The sequence below is a fragment of the Pseudonaja textilis genome, chromosome 4 (assembly GCF_049901715.1).
Source record: "Pseudonaja textilis isolate UNSWEBS1 chromosome 4, rPseTex1.2, whole genome shotgun sequence".
In the NCBI taxonomy this organism is placed as follows: Eukaryota; Metazoa; Chordata; class Lepidosauria; order Squamata; family Elapidae; genus Pseudonaja; species Pseudonaja textilis.
Genome location: NC_141993.1, coordinates 88,174,454 through 88,193,322, shown reverse-complemented (window position 1 = coordinate 88,193,322; position 18,869 = coordinate 88,174,454). Strand labels below are relative to the sequence as shown.

Below are 18,869 nucleotides of genomic sequence, written 5' to 3'. Positions count from 1 at the left end.
GAACTAGGAAGCCTCCAAGTTCTCTTCCAGCTCTATTCTGATTGATTGATGGAACTTCCAACAGTGAAACACAACGTTTTTTATTCATTATATAAAAAAAATAAGGCTTAAACTGGAGGTTTACTTCTACTTCTTGACAACTTGGGGAAATATGTGTTCATGAGTCCAGTTCTACATAATCCTGTTGTCCAGCAGGCAACACAAAGCTTCACAAAAAATTGGCTTTTTCAAAAAGATATAGGGGATTGGAGGCGAAAATATATGACGAACAGCTGTATGTTCTCCTGGATATGTTTAATTTAATAGAAAGAAAGACTAGGGGTGACATGATAGCAGTATTCCAGTATCTAAAGGGCTGCTCCAAAGAAGAGGGGGTCAACTTATTCTCCAAATCACCTGAGGGCAGGTCAAGAAGCAATGGATGAAAACTAATCAAAGAGAGAAGCAACCTATAATTAAGGAGAAATTTCCTGATAGTGGGAACAGTCAGCGAAACCACTTGCCTCCAGAAATTCTAGGTGCTCTAACACTGGAGGTTTATAAGAAGAGATTGGACAACCATTTGTCTGAGATTTCTATGGAGATTCTCAGTCATCCAGGTCATGGTTGTCCCAAAAGTCCTTTTTCAAGAGGCAACTGAACTTTATGGTGGAAGTCCAGTGGCCTCTTGAAAAAGCACCTTTGGGATTTGTCTGAAATGTTACAGATTACCTGACAAGCAAGGTCAACGGGGAAGCCAGATTCACTTAACAACCATGTTACTAACTTAACAACTGCAGTGATTCACTTAACAATTGTGGCAAGAAAGATCATAAAATGGGGCATTTTATTTATTTAGCATATGGCGAATATGTGGACATAATGGATCAAATGTTAATGTCCAGTCCACCCAGTTATTCAAGGACAGGGTGGTCTGTGTTGAAAAAAATCAGAAATTGGGCCGGTGTAAACTCTTGATGGACATTTGAACACAATGTGATAGATATTTTGTTGAGGAGCACCACAGTCACACTGAGAGGTAGAGACAGGACCCCACTTAAACAATGAGTCCTGGCAGATACCATGTTGGGTACGAATCCTGTTCAGAGTTCCCCAATGCACCTTTTGTGAAGGGTCAACTACATAATTACCTGTAACTGGGCGTTCAGCAGCCCATTTGGCTTTCCACTGTGTGTTGATGTCAAAGTTAGACAGCTGTTGAGCGAGTGCCAGAGAGGGCTTCCTGGATTTAAGCCTGCCAATTGATAGATGAGGAAGATCAGCATGCACAAAAAGAAGTGGATTTCTCATAATTTTGTTGAACTCCTTTACTAAAGCTTCCTGCCTTCGTAAAGCTGGTGGTGCAATGTGGCTCAAGACAGGGAGCCAGAAATAGGTTTTGTGGCCCACCAGTGGCTAGCAGAGCTGGCAGCAGACTCAGACAGTGAGGAGGTTGGGGAGGAACACAGGCCAGTCTTGGAGTCTGGGGAAGGCTCTGATGAGAGCTCTGCATCAGAGGCAGAGATGTGGCCAGGACCGCCCGACAATTATCCTTCAGAGTCGGAGATCAGTGGAGCAGAAGAAAAGCTGGAGCCTGTTCCCAGTGTGCACATGTGCAGAGCTGCCAGGAGAAGGGAACAGTTAAGGACAAGGGTCGACTCAGGAATAAGGGCACAGGTGGATGGTGAATGGCCCCTCCTATAGGGAATAAAGAGGAGTAAAACGGGATTGGTGTTTGCAGGGGACAGTTCAATTCATTAGGGTGAAGATCTGTTCCTGACTTCTTGCCAAGTAATTTCTACTACAGCGTGGCATTTGGAAAATATTGGCAACTCTCCAAGCCTGATAAAGGTCTGTAGTTATGAAACCTCATGAAAGACTGTTTGCCGGGACTTTGCTGGAGAGGAATTCACCTTAACCTAAATGAAAGGGGCTTTATCGGGATGAAGAGTCTGCTTCGTGATCTTGGGAAGCCTGGGTCAGAACAGTAGGAATAGATTTTACGCAACTGCTTATGATCCTCATTGTATCATTTAGTCTAGCATTGATCTTGCTTAGTGTGGCAGCTATTAAGCCGAATGGCTGCGGTATTCAGCTGTGGAATAGACCAACCCAAGTGCTGATATTCTGAGTGTAGAGGCTGAGCTCCCTCATGAAAGGGGGCAAAATTCACTTAACAACTGTCTCAGTTAGCAACAAAAAATTTGGTCTTAATTGTGATTGTAAGCGAAGGACTACCTGTATAGGGTTTTTGCTTGAACAGATTAGATCCAAGGTCCCTTCCAACTCTGTTATTATGTTATGCTGATAAAAATTTAGAAGGCAAAAGAAAGTTTGATAACCTGGTTTGTATTTCAGTTTTCACATAACTTGAATGGCTTTTATCTTGTCTTCCAGTTCAATTCAGTTCATCAGTTCAACACTCCAACACTCCAAATTCACATTTTTTTTCTTTTATTACCCGGGCACCTGTATTGTCAATTGTTTTTACTTACACACCAAGTTTCTTAGCCAAAGAATCCCCAATAAAAACATTAATACAATACACGACAATCCTTAGAATTCCCCCTGGCAAGGTCTCCATGAAGCACAAAAATATTCCACGGAATGCCATAGAAATTCCAAATTGAATATGCTTGCTATCGAAAGCTAACTTGTGAATTATAATTTGGAAAATCTTTTGCAAGATCATTTAGTGTTGACAGACTGCGGCAAGATCCAATTTGAAAAAAGCCCATTGCTCAACTAGCGGACTAAGAAATTGGTTCATAGAGGCACTGGATGTGAATCTCATTTTATTATTAAAGAGACAACTGTTGAATTTTCAGGAATTTTTCAAATTGTTTGAAAGCAGGGCTGAACCCTAATGTTAGTCTGTGACCCATTGTTTGGTGGATAGCAGATAGCAGGAGCAATGGAACATATACAGACAAATATTAAATATTTATCAATATTCTGAATATAGTGACTATAGTATCATTTCAATGTTAACTTGCAGCGGTTAACATTGAAACAGCACTATTAAATTAAAACCCCAAAATGAGTCCCATATGTTGGAAATGCAAAAAAAAAAAAAAAAAGAAGGAACATACTACCATATGTGGTGGTTTTGCCCAGAGGCTCAAAAATATTGGCTTAAAATCAAAGATTGGTTACAGGAAATCACTAGTGAACAACTAGACCTAGAACTGGAACTCTTCCTATTGGGGAATCTTTAAAAAAAAATATGTAAAGAGCACGAAATACTTATTATTACATATATTGACTGCTGCCAGAATTGCTTTTGCCCAGTGCTGGAAACATTCAGACATACCTTCAGAGAAATTGATTATACAAAAAGTTATGAACCATGCTGAAATGGACAAATTAACGCTGAGTTTAAACAATAAAGAAACTGCAATACTTTATAAGGTGTGGGAGCAATGGTATAGCTGGATAAAATGGAGATAGATTAAAGATAGATAGTTATCAAATATAAGTAATAGATAAAATAAGAATGTAATTACGCATAAATCAATACCTGCAAACAGAGCACGAATCATTGGTATATGATAAACTCTACAAATTGCTGTTATTAAGTGATATATTTTTTATGTTTTTAATGTAATAAAAGTTCAATAAAGTTTATTTAAAAAGAAAAAAAAAACAGCACTATGTAACCTAAAGCCATCCCTATCTATTGGCCCTGATGGATTATGTGCCTACCGTGTTTCTCACAAAATAAGGCCAGGCCTTATTTTTTTTTGACCCCTGAAAAAACGGCTAGGCCGTCTTTTTTGGGGGGGGACTTAATTTCCTCCCCCAGCTAGAGCGGCCCATACGCACGTACCTCGCCATGAGGCCACTTCAATCAGCCGACAAAAGCTCCCCAAAGGCAGAGTCCCCAGCTGCTTCAGGGCGTGGTGTGGCTGCCCGTGTCCCCTCGCCTTTAGGCAGTCTCTTTCAGGTGATGGAAGCTCCCCAAATGCAGTCACCAGCCACTTCGATCGGCCGGTAGAAAAAGCCGATACAAAAATTTATGCCACCAGATAAAGACTGAACGCACCAATTATCACATTAAACAAAAGGAAAACCTTCTATGCACCAATTCCACCCGCGCTTTTTACAATTTTGTAAACAACAAACTAAAAGACTCAAGGTCCATCCCACCCCTGATAGGACCTAATGGTAAAGACTGCAACGACGACACCATTAAAGCCAACATCTTTAACACATTCTTTGGCTCAGTATTTGTAAACAGCAATGGATCATGCCCAGTATTTCCTAGCCAAACCACAGACAACTGCAATGATCCAATACATATTGATTTTACAGAAGACAATGTTGAAAAAGCACTATGCAATCTAAAACCATCTCTATCTATTGGACCGGATGGAATATGTGCCTACTTCTTAAGAAGGCTATCCACTGCCATAGCTGAACCTCTAAGCATAATCTTTGAAAAATCTTTCAGGCCCAGCTCCTTGCCTAACCTATGGTCACAAGCCACGGTCATCCCCATCTTCAAAAAGGGAGACCCCAGCCTAGTTGAAAATTATAGACCAATCTCCTTATGCTGCGTCACCTGTAAAGTCATGGAATCAATTATTAACCAATCCATTATCCTCCACTTAGAGACAAACAATAGTCAAGATCTTGTGAATAGTCAAGATCTTGTTGATGATCCAAGCTCTGTAAAGAACCTTGGAATACTCATCTCTAATGATCTAAGTGCTAGAGCCCACTGTAACTACACAGCCAAAAAGGCATTAAGAGTTGTTAACCTAATCCTACGTAGCTTTTTCTCTGGTAATATCACACTACTAACTAGAGCATACAAAACATTTGTTAGACCAATACTCGAATACAGCTCATCAGTCTGGAACCCACATTATGTATCTGATATTAGCACAGTTGAGAAAGTCCAGAAATATTTCACAAGAAGAGTTCTCCACTCCTCTACTCGTTGCAGAATACCTTATGCCACCAGACTTGAAATTCTAGACCTAGAAAACCTTGAAATACGCCGTCTTTGGTCTGATCTAAGTATAGTATATAAAATCATACATTGCAATGTCCTACCTGTCAATGAATACTTCAGCTTCAACCATAACAACACAAGAGCACACAATAGATACAAACTCAAGGTTAACCGCACAAAACTTGATTGCAGGAAACACAATTTTAGCAACAGAGTGGTCAATGTCTGGAATACTCTACCAGACTCTGTGGTATCTTCCCCAACCCCCAAAAACTTTAACCTTGTACTGTCTACTATTGACCTCACCCTTTTCCTAAGAGGTCTGTAGGGGGCGTGCATAAGCGCACCAACGTGCCTACCGTCCCTGTCCTATTGTTTCTTTTATTTTTCTTATATGTACCCATTTCATGTATTCATAACTATGTATATACTTATACCTATTATCTTGTAAGCGATTGACAAATCAAATAAATAAATAAAATAAAAATAAATAACTAAAGACTCCCATGCTTTCTACAATTTTGTAAACAGCAGACTAAAAGACTCAAGGTCCATCCCACTCCTGAAAGGACCTAATGGTAAAGACTACAATGAAGACACCATTAAAGCCAACCTCTTTAACACATTCTTTGGCTCAGTATTTGTAAACAGCAATGGATTATGACCAGTAATTCCTAGTTGAATCTCTGACAACTACAATGATCTAATACATATCAATTTTATAGAAGACAATGTTGAAAAAGCACTATGCAATCTAAAACCGTCTCTATCTATTGGACTGGATGGAATATGTGCCTACTTTTTTAAAAAGCTATCCATTGTCTAAGCATAATCTTTGAAAAATCTTTCAGGACCAGCTCCTTGCCTAACCTATTGTCACAGGCCACGGTCATCCCCATCTTCAAAAAGGGAGACCCCAGCCTAGTTGAAAATTACAGACCAATCCCTTTATGCTGTGTCACTTGTAAAGTCATGGAATCAACTATTAACCAATCCATTATCCTCCACTTAGAGACAAACAACCTACTCTCCAATAAACAATTTGGTTTCAGAAAATAACTGTCCTGTAATCTGCAACTTTTACACTGCAAAAACATATGGATTACAGAACTCAATCAGAGCAAAGCAATAGACGCAATTTACATAGACTTCTGTAACGCCTTTGATTCAGTGGTACACGACAAACTACTAAAACTAAAATCTTACAGTATCTCTGGACACCTGCATAACTGGCTAGAAGCATTCCTGTCAAACAGACAACAAATGGTCAAAATTGGGAGCGTCCTATCAAATTCTGTACTTGTCAACAGTGGGGTCTCCCAAAGCAGTGTTCTAGGACCAACTCTCTTCATACTTTACATAAGTGACCTCTGTGATCACATTAAGAGCAACTGCATTCTTTTTGCTGAGGATATAAAGCTATTCAACACCACCGACAATACTGCTATCCTTCAAAAAGACCTCGATTATGTATCAGAATGGTCAAACAAATGGCAACTTCAAATCTCAACAAATAAATGCTCTGCCTTACATATTGGCAAAAAAAATCAGAAAATAAAATACAAGCTGAATAGTCAAGACCTTGTTGATGATCCAAACTCTGTCAAGGACCTGGAGTACTCATCTCTAATGATCTAAGTGCTAGAGCCCACTGTAACTACATAACCAAAAAGGCATTAATCACACTACTAACTAGAGCATACAAAACGTTTGCTAGACCAATACTTGAATAGACTCATCATGATAGGATTGACTGTAAATTTCCTCTGCCTGGTTAACATGAAGCCTTGGGGGGGGGGGATTTTAAAAATATGAAAAAGGACACCAAGAGTAAATTGAAAGTGATATGTTTTATTGGCACCAAAAAGGAAGCAAAATTAAAGTGTAACAAGCTTCTTTCGCACACTATTCATATACAACCTCCTGGTTTTTCTTCTGGTGTTTTTCTGGTCTTTGAACCCAGCAAGGTGTTAAAGAAGTTTAAGTGTGGAGTTAACAGAAGCAAAACATCCTATTAAGTGAGTAGCTATCTAGGAAACAGTAACATACTGAATAGCTAGCCTATAATTAATGTTATGCTTTTTATGGTGTTTAAGTTTAAGAATGTATGGGAATAGCACACAGTTTATAAGGGTGTGGATGCACTGCCATTTTTACAATAGGGGTTTCATTGAGTTCTTTCACTCCTTGAGGCAGCTGGAAGCTGAAGGCCTTCAACAGATTGGTCAGAAAGATGAAGATCTCAGTTCTTGCCAACTGCTGCCCCACACATGCACGCTGACCTATAGATAAGATAAAGTATAAAGGGGATAATAATCAATTATCTGGAGTTGTCATGCCCCATCATATAATTGTTATATACTGTTTTTGCTCTCTTGCCCCATCTAGTAGCCGGAGGACAAATATGCCCTAATGTACGATCTTTATATACTGTTGTTGCTCTCTAGCCCCATCTAGTGGCTAGACAGAGAAATACCAAGTAAGTTTGGAACTGACCCAACCCATTTCCCCATCAGCCCACACTCTCAAACCAAGTGCACGCTGGGAAGCCAGACTCCATTTCCTTTAGCATTTGGAGAAGCCAGAAGCACAAAGAAGAATCTATCTTAAACTGTGGCACATGGTCATCCAAGGACAAACCCACATCCCAAACACAGAGCATCACTGGTGAGATTTAAATTGCTTGTATTTATGAATTGTTATGTTCAGCAGTAACTCAATATTGTCTATCTTGTATTTAGTTCTTATTGTATGTATCCCTATTTTTCTCAGTTTCACCATATCCTGTTCTTTCAATAAAGCCTTCAGATCTACATACACTGTCCGTTTTATTGGAGGATAAGTGGGTTTTAGCGGCATGTTGAGGTGCATACAGACTAACGTGTAGTGAGGACAAGAACAGGGGTATACCCTATCAGCAAGGAAATCTGAAACAATTTGTAACAGCCAAAGCAGATTTCCATGTTGAATCTTGGTATCTTTTAACAGATTCAATTCCTACTGTTGCTTTCTTCATTTTACTCTGTTTATTGATACCCTTCAGAGGGGCTATCTTTTTACCTGGTCTATCAGAGTAATTGCTACTGTGGCATTGGACTTTTATTTTCTCAGGAATTGTAATATTTATGGACAGATTGTCAATTCAGGAATGGTTTAGTTTGGCCATGATTGTCATGGATCTGTCCCAACTACTATTGGTCTTTGATATTTTGTTTCTCTCTGAAGAAGAACCAGCTTTGCATAATTCTTATTGCCACAGACAGCCATTCTGAAGGGATGGAAACCAACTTCTCCAGAAATTGGAGAGGACCTTTTGCAGATCCCATTTTGTAGGGATGAAGGGCCGCCAAAATACTATGGTCAAGCTACCTGATAGGACTGGATGGAATATATTAACCGAACCTTATAGCTCTTTTTTTTATGGAGTCCAGTCTGATTTGTGAAATATGGAGATATCTCTAGCAGTTTCAACATCACTCACAAGATTATTTTTATTAGTAGAGTTGAATCATATTTGGAGATATTTTCTAGAAAAAGTGCAGAGAAGAGCAACCAGGATGATTAGGGGACTGGAGACTAAAACATACAATGAATGGTTGCAGGAACTGGGCTTGACTAGTCTAGTGAAGAGAAGGACCAGGGGAGACATGATAGCAGTCTTCCAATATGTGAGGGGCTGCCACAGAGAGGAAGAGGGGGTCAAGCTATTTTCTAAAGCACCTGTAGTCCATACAAGGAATAATGGATGGAAACTGAACAAGGAGAGACTTAACCTGGAAATAAGGAGAAACTTTCTGACAGGGAGAACAATCAACCAATGGAACAGCTTGCCCTCAGAAGTTGTGGGAGCTTCATCACTTGAGACTTTCAAAAAGAGATTGGACTGCCATTTGACAGAAATGGTGTAGGGTGTCCCGCTTGGTTGTCTTCCAACTCTGATTATCTGTTATCTGGTTTATGATTATGAATAATTCTCAAATATTGCAGATAATCAAAGAAGCAATGGTCTCACAGCTCCAGATGAATTTGGATGTAACTGGCCATTTCATCTGGGTCTTTATCAGTCTATGATACTCAATTTGTTTTGGTTCTCTTGGCAAATAAACTATTCCAGAAACATGATGTTGAGAGAGCTAATTCTTCCCTCAGTTATTTTTCAGTTCATTGACCATTCATTGGCCCATTTCTGGGCCATCAGTTGGACTTTGGCTTTGAGGACACAGTGAGTTATTCCAGCTTTTTGCATTGGAACATACTCAGAAGTGTATATCCAGGTGATTCTGACAGATTACTATATGGCTAGATCATCGATGCTAGAACAGGTGAACAAATTGTGGGAATGGACTGACACCATAAAGAGAGGTTTGAATTTTGGAGTTAGCTGCCAGGTGCTACTAGATTTATAAATAATAGTTGTTGCAATTCCTTCCTTCCTTCCTTCCTTCCTTCCTTCCTTCCTTCCTTCCTTCCTTCCTTCCTTCCTTCCTTCCTTCCTTCCTTCCTTCTGTCAACCCTGAAGCTGACCTGATTAAAACCATTTTTGACTGCTTCAGTTTACTTTAGTTTACTTTATTGTCATTGCACTTCACACGACAAAATTAAATGGCATCTTCGGTGTCGCGCTGAGGGATAGGGAGCGGGGATTTAAGATAGAGGGGATTCTGTGGCCAAAACAAAATAGTTTCTCTTGGGAGCCAAGGACATTCTCACACCTGGTCAGAGGAAGGCGGAGTGATGCCATCTGGCTGCCAGTCCACACCCTGATTGGACCACGTGACTGATTGTTTTGAGAAAGGAGAAAAACTTTTACTTTTAATTAGGTGAAAACTGCAGGAGACTTCAGAATTGGTTTTCATCAGACACGTGCTAATATGATAATTCCAATAAAAGTATTCTTTGAGGAATCTACCTACCTTAGAGTTTTGCTTGCTGTGGATTTATTACTTGGAACTCTGACACATTCATCCATCCATCCATCCATCCATCCATTCAAAATTGTTGCAATATGGAAGTGCTTTTCTGATGCTAAGCTAAATAAAAGTTTGGCTGGGTTTCTAGCTCTGCTCACAAGTCCTTCAGCTGCCTTTTACTTGCTTCAGGAAATTTTTGTCAGAGGGTGCAGGTAGGCAGTAGTTGTTTTTCATCTATGTGGATAGATTCCCTTAGTTTTGAAGCTAGTAGGAATTCCTATTGAGACCACGATGATCCCAGAAAAACTCAGGGGTGAGGTTAAGTGGGAATGTATTTGTAATAAGTAACTTTGAGCTCTTGGATGTACCTATTCCAAATGACAGAAACTCTTCTCGGTCAACGAACTTCCCATCCTTATCTAAAAAGTGATTTGGGTTGAATTCTTTAGGTGTCTCCCATTGTTCAGGATCAAGAAGAACGGAGCGCAGGTCTGTGACAATAAAGCTTCCCTGTGAAAATAGAGATGACTAAACACAGCAGTTTCGTAAAGGAAGCAGGCAAAAAAGTTCAAATAATATTGATGAAACATTTGGTTTTATCTTGACACCGTTGATCTCCAAAGCAGTTTGTGAGAGCGGTAGCTTCTCAACTGTTTAGCTTCCTTCCTCTCCTCCCTTCCATTAAAACACAGAGCTGGGTGAATATTTCTTTATCACACCAGATTGCCCCAAAAACTGGACCAAGAAACGTGGCCATACATGGTTACAATTCTGAATTTAAGATCAGCCCTTAATCTCTTATCATCTTCCCATGATACATAGAAAATGTTTAAGGTTCTGACTTTAAAAACTGAGACGTGTTTGGATTTAACCCACTAATCCATCCCCCACAAAACTTGCTATTCTTATCCATTCATTTTTGGATGACTACATTGGCAGTTCCTGAACAGAGAGCTTCCGTCCAAATGCCATATCTTCAGGTGTGAGCTGCTAGGGGTTCAAGAGAGCCCCTAGCTAAGATTCTGTGCAATTTGGAGAATCCCCAAATCCCACTCTGGGCTGGCTCCACCCACCCCTCTCCTCCCAGGAGGCCCATTTTGGATGCAGGGAAGTGCAGGAAAGTTCAGGAAGGCTGGAAATGGGCCTGGAAATGGGCCTTCGGAGCCTAGGGAGGCCATTTTCGCCTTCCCGGAGACTCAAGGAAAGTCTCTGGAGTCCAGGAGCATAAAAATGCCCCCCCGTGGTGTAGGAGGCCGACTAGGCCACACCCACCATGGCCACGCCCATCCAGCAACTGGGCAGAGAACCCTTTGCTAAAAATTTTGAAGCCCACTCCTGCATATTTCTATTTTTCCTTTCATGTTAGGCTACTGGAATGCATCTTGAACACATTCCTCACCTTTGGAATAAGATAACCTCTCATCTTCACATCCTTTATACTTTGCCTGGGAACTCCAACTATCAAGATATATTTTAAACGTTGCATTTCATGAATCACGGCATTGGTGTAGGGCAGCTTCTTCCGATCCTGATAGGAAATTGACCCTGAGAAGCCAAACACATCTTCAATCTCCTTCTGGACTCTGTCTAGAAAAAAAAAAAGATGGAAATAGAAGCTGTGTTTCCTTTTCTATTGTGTTTCACTTATTTATTAATTTGTTTCACAGTTTCGATCCTCAGCAACACTTTTAAGATGTAGCATAGCTTTCAGAGCATTAAATGGAATCTCGTCCTTCTTTTGAGAATCATTGTTATATATTTGCATACTTGAAATACTGCCTTTTGATTGTTCCATCAATACTGCCTTTTGATTGGTCCGTCTTATACATTTGAATACTTGTAATACTGTCTTTTGATTGGTCCGTCTGACGGCAGGAAATTCAAGGAACCGTCATTCGCCACGAGCCACGAGCAGCTGCTATAAAAGAGGCTGCTGCAGCTCCGCGGTTGTTCAGTTTTTTTTGACGAGACTAAATAAAGAGCTGAAGTCACACTGGTCTTGAGTCAATCTTTCCTGCGACTTAACAATCATGAAGGAGTGTAGGCATAAAATCTGTTCTCTGGACTACAATCTGATTCAATCCAAACTGATTCAGAATAATGATACAAACTGGTGATTTAGTGTGAAGACTTCTCTGACTCGACTTCAATCAAGTCAATTTCCAGAATTCAGTCCCAATCAGTTTAGAAATCTAATTCAGTTAAAAAAAAGTGTTCCATAATTATCTAGAAAATAATCTGGATCCAATTGTTATACAGCCGTCCGCCCCCTCTCTCTCCCTCCCTCTCCTTCCCTCCCTCCCCCTCTCTCTCTCTCTCTCTCTCTCTCTCTCTCTCTCTCTCCCTCCCTCCCACACTCTTTCTCTCTCTGTCTTTACCAGATTCTAATTGGGTCTTCGATAAACAATTTAGACCGAAACTAACTACCAAATCAGAAAACCTTTCTGCATTTGCAGTCGGTTAAATGTATTCGGCCTCTGCCTACCAACATCCATCAGTATTCATCGGGCTAGCATCCTGTCAGTGTGTGTGAAAGAGTTGAGGGCTGTTTGGAAACGGAAATAGTATTTGCTATGTGAGCAAGAAGGAGACAGCAAGGGTGTGGCTTAGCTCAACTGTTCTGTCCTAAAGCTGCTGTGAAACTGAAACAGAAACTCCTCTGCTTGTGTTTTGCATTTGGAACAGATTTCTTTTCAGGTGGGGAGGGGGAGTAGAACTCCTTAGCATCAGAGCATGTTAGTAATTATAATATAGAAAATACTAATGCTTTGGTGGTCATTTTGAAAAATCCTTTCTCAGTGAGCACCTAGAAGCCAAGAGGAACATAGTGCCAAATTTCAAGTGTCTCTGTGTGTGTGTATGTTATGTATGTGTGTGTTTGTGTATTTTCTACGCTCTCCTTTAATCCTGCTAAGCTCATGTTCATAGAAACACATAGAAAAATTATTACGAAGAACAGATTCAGTTCATCATTCAATAGCCCTTAATATTTCAAATAATTCCTGTGTTTTAGAACCTTGTTCTCACAGCACAGATTTCTCTCACCTTGGATATCGGGATGATTTGTCAAGAGGAGCAGTGCCCACATCAGAGTAGCAAAGGTTGTGTCTGTCCCAGCAGCAAAAAAATCAAAAATACACCGAGCCAGGTTATCTTCATTGTAGGTAGAGTTGGGGTCATTCCTGCTCTGATGGAAAATGAAAATTACAATGAATTTTATGCAGTTATCCTTGGGTCATTTTTGTTTCTGTTTTGTATCACAAAAAAATTGCAAGCAAGATTACACAGCATGCATTCTAATGTAACGATATGCCACCTGAAAGAAAATGAGGGCACTATGTATGTGATTCTGCTTCTTTACTCTTCTTTGGAAGTATTAGAGCCTTTAATCATGTTTTTGAAACACTGGATAAACACTTTTAGGATTTTTTTTTTTACTTTAACTTTTATTCTCCTGTTAAGACACTGGACTCAATCCTAAACCTAACCATATAAAGAATAATCCATCCTAATGAGACCAGGTCAGTGGTGGGGTTCAAATTTTTTTTAATACTGGTTGTGTGGGCGTGGTGTGACTTGGTGAATGTGGCTTGGTGGACATGGCAGGGGAAGGATAATGCAAAAATCTCCATTCCCATCCCACTCCAGGGGAAGGATACTGTAAAATCTCCATTTCTTCCCCACCCCACTAACCTACTTTACAGCTCTGTTCTACAGTGCAGGGCAACAAAAGAAGACCCAGACGATCAGCTGGGACTCGGGAGGCAGAGAATAGATGGGGGCGGGGCTAGTCAGAGGTGGTATTTGCCATTCTCCAAACTACTCCATATTGAATGTCACCTCTGGAGCAGATGTACGACGTAACTCTTTTTAGAAGTGTAGGAAGCCTCCCCTCCCCAGAACAAAATATTCCACAAAATAAGAAAAGAAGCTGAATAGAATATTTTTTGTAAAGGAGGAGAGCAGAAATACCTACTTAACAAAGGCAGAAAGTAACCCCAGTTTTTCCTCTCCTAAAACAGCCTGCAGACAAAGTTTAAGGAAACTTAAGTTTCATTCATAAAACAATGTATACCTTGTAAAATCAGATTTCGCTAAAAGGATCTCCAAATAGATGGCAGAATTGTCTAGCAACTGAAACTAATTGTGCAAATGAGATTTAATCAGGAAAACAAAACACTCTTTTGGGGAAATTTACATAATCCCACATGCCACAATAAAAAATCTTGCAATGACAATTAAAATACTATATCCAGTCTAAAGAGCATAGATGTCAACTCATAAAATATTTCTGTGGTCTTTTTAGAGTAGCCAACAGAAAGGGAGAGGGGAGCAGTGCAGCATTTTGCAAAACGAAAGTACATTCCATAAATAGTTTTTCACAGATAGTAACTAGGTGACCGAAGTTTTTGCCCTGCAAAATTCTATCAGGAGAGCATGATGGATGACTCTTGGCTATGGATGTGTCCCATTGGAGAATATGACTTACGGTACATCCAGGGGGTGGGGGAAAACCAGGGTCAAGGGTGACAATGAATGATGTGTCTCAGAGTCAGTTACACCTAGGCAGTGCCAGACATTTTAACTCCCAATAAATCCTTTTGAAGTTTTGGAAGTTTGGCTTGAGACTTATGATTTAAGTGCCAAAATCCTGATAATAGAAGGAACACATTTTCATACAAATACCAATACACCAATTAGAAAGAACTCAGAAAAAACATAACAACTCACTAACTCATAACCCCAATTTTCTAGTCGCCCCAGAAATATTTGCTATTGTCACTGCTATTGTTCCTGGGCTAATAAACCTCTTTTCCAACTGCAGCCTGCCTCAAATTTTTCCTTGGCCTGCGTTTCTCTACCGGAGGAAGACATGGACTGGATTTAACCTCCAAAAGAAGCAACCTGAATTTACCATGAGCTATATTCAGAATGTATGCTGAATTAGAAAGAAAGAAAAATCTAGGAAGAAGGAAAACATTATCAGTAGCTCTGCCTTATTTACAGCAAGGAATGCAATAATTTATTGCCTGTGGATTGAACCACAATGAACCCATACCTTCTCCATCTGAAGCAGATAGTGGTCAATGAAATCCTGTGGCTCATGCAGACAGTGGGATTCCTTGTGTTTCTCTATTTCCTGCTTTGCAAAGGAGAGGATCAAATTCATAGAAGCCACAGCTTCTTTATGGGGGCCAGGGAGGTACTTCATTAACCATGGGAACGTATCATATACCTAAAAGAAAAAGAGGAGGAAAAATTATTTATTTTTCACAATAGTTACAGAAGAATCTTAGCGACTCACAGCAACAACAGAACTTAATATTCAAACAAAACATTACAAACCAGTGGTGGTGTTCTACCAGTTCAGCTCAGTTCTCCCAAGCCAGTAGCGGTGATGAGTAGCTTAGACAGAACTAGTTCTCTCCACCGCTTTGCTGTTGGGTTACTTACTTTTTTCACCATTGAATTTCATTTTGAATTGAATTTCACTTTCATAAATCATCAATCCCTAAATAAACTGATTCATTTTAGAGTTGAACTGATTCCCCTGCTCTAGGGGATTGGACAGGTAGCAGGATCAAACTGTTAGCCAATTAAATAAAAGCACAATTCTTTGTTTCACACTAAAACCCCTGTAGGCTTTTCTTCATTCTTCCAAACCTTTCATCTCTGCAGGATGATGCAATAATTACTGGGAACTAAGCCTGTCTGAGGCAGCTCAGTGTTCCCTGTACGTGTTATATGTGAAAAAGTTTGCTCGTTGGATCATTACCTTACATATAAGCCAATAACATGATACAATCCCTGAAACAGATAATTGTTGACTTACAATTGTTTGCTTAACAACCATTCAAAAATATAACAGACTTGAACAAACTTACTTATGACTTATCCTCAAAGATAAACTACCATCCCAATTGTCACATGATTGCATTTTGGATAGTTGGCAACTAGCTTCCATTTATAACCAGCTGCAACATCTCAGAGTCACATAATCATGGTTTACATTTTTTGCCATTTTCCAATGAAGAAACATCCATTGGATAAGTTGGGTTTAGACTTATGAGCAAATGATTCACTTAATGACCATTGGTGATGTTCTTAATGACCATCATAAAAATAGTTGAACAATCAATTCCAGTCATGTGGTGACCCAACTTACAAGCACAATGACATATGATCTCTGTTCTTGGCTCAACCTGCCTAGTCTCAGGATGGATCAGTGGTCTAGTATCAAGATCAAGAGAAATCATTCTTCCTCTTTATTCCTCATTATTCAGACCCAACTCAGCTCTAAGTCAACTTGGTGACCTTGGGCCAGTCACTACCTCTCAGTCCTAGGAAGTGAGCAATGGCAAATCACTTCCAAAATCTTGAAAAGGAAACTACATAGAATTGTCTGGGCAATCACCAGTGACTCAAGGGCACACATTATCCTAGATTGTTTCCAGGGCTTCCTCCATGCTGTACATTCTATGATTCCATGAACTATGTTTCTACCATGGAAATATAGTTTGTTTCGGGAGCATTGTCTCTTTAGTAGAAAATATGACTCACCGTATGATAAAAGTCACCAATGAATTTCAAAAGAGTTTTAAGGGCTTGAGTTAGCTTCTGGAAGTTTTCGTCTTCAGGAGCAAATTGCTGTCCACAACTCAAAGCACAGATGACATTACAAACTGCATTTAGTACCAGAAGGGATGGGTCAAATGGTTGTCCTGCAAATGAAGGTATTTTATGGTAAATTCAGACTCTCCTGTTAGCCTGTTAATACTAAAGAACAGGACTTTTAAGATGATGTAACAGAACGTGAGAATGACACTTAGAAGGCAGGTGGGGGAAGAAGGCCACAACTGAGTGACAGACCCAGAAAGTAACTTCGAAAGAATCCGATCTAACTTATCAGGCGGTAAAAAGAAACAGCTTAAAACCTGAGATATTTTTGTTGTGGGGATTTTACCCAAAAATCTTTTGTAAAGAAAAATCATATTTAATTATACATATATTAACAGCGGCTAGAATTGTGTTTGCTCAAAATTGGAAAAATGATAAGATTCCGACAGAGGAAGAGGTGATTATGAAAATATTTGAATGTGCAGAAATGAACAGATTAACATTGGCAACTAAAGAACAAGAAGAAACAGAATATTATATGATATGGGATCTATTTTATAAATGGTTGGAAAACAAAGAAAGAAGTTAAATGAATATAAGGTAAAATGCATTAAGATTACTATAATAATAAAATAAGATAAGGATGAGTAGTTTTTAATATGGATGTAACTATTGATATTATAATAAGAGGTGTATGTTAAATATGAATATATGCACAAGATATATGTACCCAGATGACACACTTGATCTGAAAAATGGATATGTTGTAAAATAAAATAAAAAATTCTTTAAAAACAGCAGGAGATTTGTACTTTCAAACTTGCAAGAGTCTGCTAATGTAGCCTTACAACAAAATAGAACTAGTTCATCTGGTTATGTCTGAAGTCTTGTAAACTTGGGAGAGTGAAAGGGGGTGAAGGAAGAGTAGGAAATGTATCCGTTTTTTTAAAGAAAAATCAAAATCAAATCAAATAAATGTGCTTTATTTGAAATAATCAGAATAGAAAAGATTTCTGTACTTAGGGATTTGAGCCATTATATTACCCCAAATGACATACCTTCTGTTTGTCTAAAGTTCTCCACCAATGTTTGAACTGCAACTTCTATCTGATGCTCAATGCTTTTCTTCCCCAGGCCGAGTTTCCGCAGAGAAGTGACCCCAATGTGTCGCTGCTGTTTCCAGGTGTGGCCATTGGAAAGAATAATTCCTGAAGGCATCAACAAACATGGATAGGTTGTTCTTCATAACATTCATGTTTAAAAAAAGGATTAGGTCTAGTTACGCCAAATAATCTTTCAGATGCAAATACCAAACACTTGTGACATGCTGCCATTTTGTAAGATGCTGGCCATATTATTTTTTCTTTAAAAAATATTCATTTGGGAACTCATATGGACACTGGGAGACATACGTGCCATGGTGATGGTGTATGCCACTGTTGCTATCATATTGTGGAAGGGGAAAGAAAGCCTTGCCCTTTAAGGAAAAAGGCAAAGTTCTTTCCTTTTATGGATGCAAATTTCCCGGCTGGGAGATTTTACTGCAAAATCAGTAAAATCAGCTGCATTGGAAGCCAGAATCAGTTTATTAATAGGAAGGCAAATAAGAATAAATTCTACAGCGTTCCTGAGATTAATCTAATGAGTAGGAAAACCCCTTTCTTACACACTTCAGGTTCTTTGATTTGTAAATGTGAATCTTTGAAGTCTGATTTGTGTTCGTGTGATGAGTTCCGGTCTCTTTAGATTGGGATCTCTTCCTGGGATCTTGGGAAGAGTAATTGTTTTATAGTCTAATCTCTGTTTTTCCCTGATCCTTTGTAGCTATCGGTTTGCACCTGGTTGCAATATCCTGAGTTTCCTGTTATGCCATTTGCTTTTCACAAGTTTTTTTTTAAAAACAAATTTTATTAATTTTTAAAAGACCAACAAAACATAAGACATAGAAACATAAAACCTCCTTTCTGAAGGCTACTTGTAGATTTTGACAAAACAAATAGGACATTCTTTTATACAACATAATTCCAAATTATTATTTGTACATATCTTTTCCAAATTTCTCATTGTTTCTCCTTTTAATTTTATTCCTCCAAGGTTTTATTAATTCTCAATCAAACATAGCTAACCAAAACACAAAACATAAAACATAAAACTTTTTTTGGGAAAGTGGCTTAGCCCCGGGTTACATCTTTTTTTACAAACCTAAATCAAATTCATGCTTACCTTATATACCATTCTTATCTTATTTATCATTCTATATTTTCTATATAACTTCTCCCTTCTTTTCACTGTCTTAATTATATTTTGTTTATTTCATCTTATTTTAAAATCATTATACTTGTATCTTTTGTCCGTTATTTTCCAATTATCTATTTATCTCTTCTCTTTAACAGAAAATTTCC

General features: G+C 39.0%; 1 protein-coding gene across 8 annotated transcripts in view; it reads right to left on the bottom strand.

Annotated features, from left to right (window-relative positions):
• Nucleotides 1–6,770: 6,770 nt before the first annotated feature.
• The window catches only part of LOC113450521 (cytochrome P450 2J2-like), a 31,586-nt gene continuing 19,487 nt past the window's right edge, over nt 6,771–18,869 (bottom strand). For all 8 annotated transcript variants that reach the window (XM_087933631.1, XM_026721734.2, XM_026721735.2 and 5 more), the window contains 7 exons: nt 17,526–17,675; nt 16,411–16,571; nt 14,909–15,085; nt 12,895–13,036; nt 11,249–11,436; nt 10,218–10,359; nt 6,771–7,221 (listed from right to left, as the gene is read on the bottom strand). In XM_087933631.1, the coding sequence (XP_087789757.1) occupies nt 7,037–7,221; nt 10,218–10,359; nt 11,249–11,436; nt 12,895–13,036; nt 14,909–15,085; nt 16,411–16,571; nt 17,526–17,675 (1,145 nt within the window). In that variant the 3' untranslated portion in view covers nt 6,771–7,036. The remainder of the gene's footprint in view (nt 7,222–10,217; nt 10,360–11,248; nt 11,437–12,894; nt 13,037–14,908; nt 15,086–16,410; nt 16,572–17,525; nt 17,676–18,869) is intronic.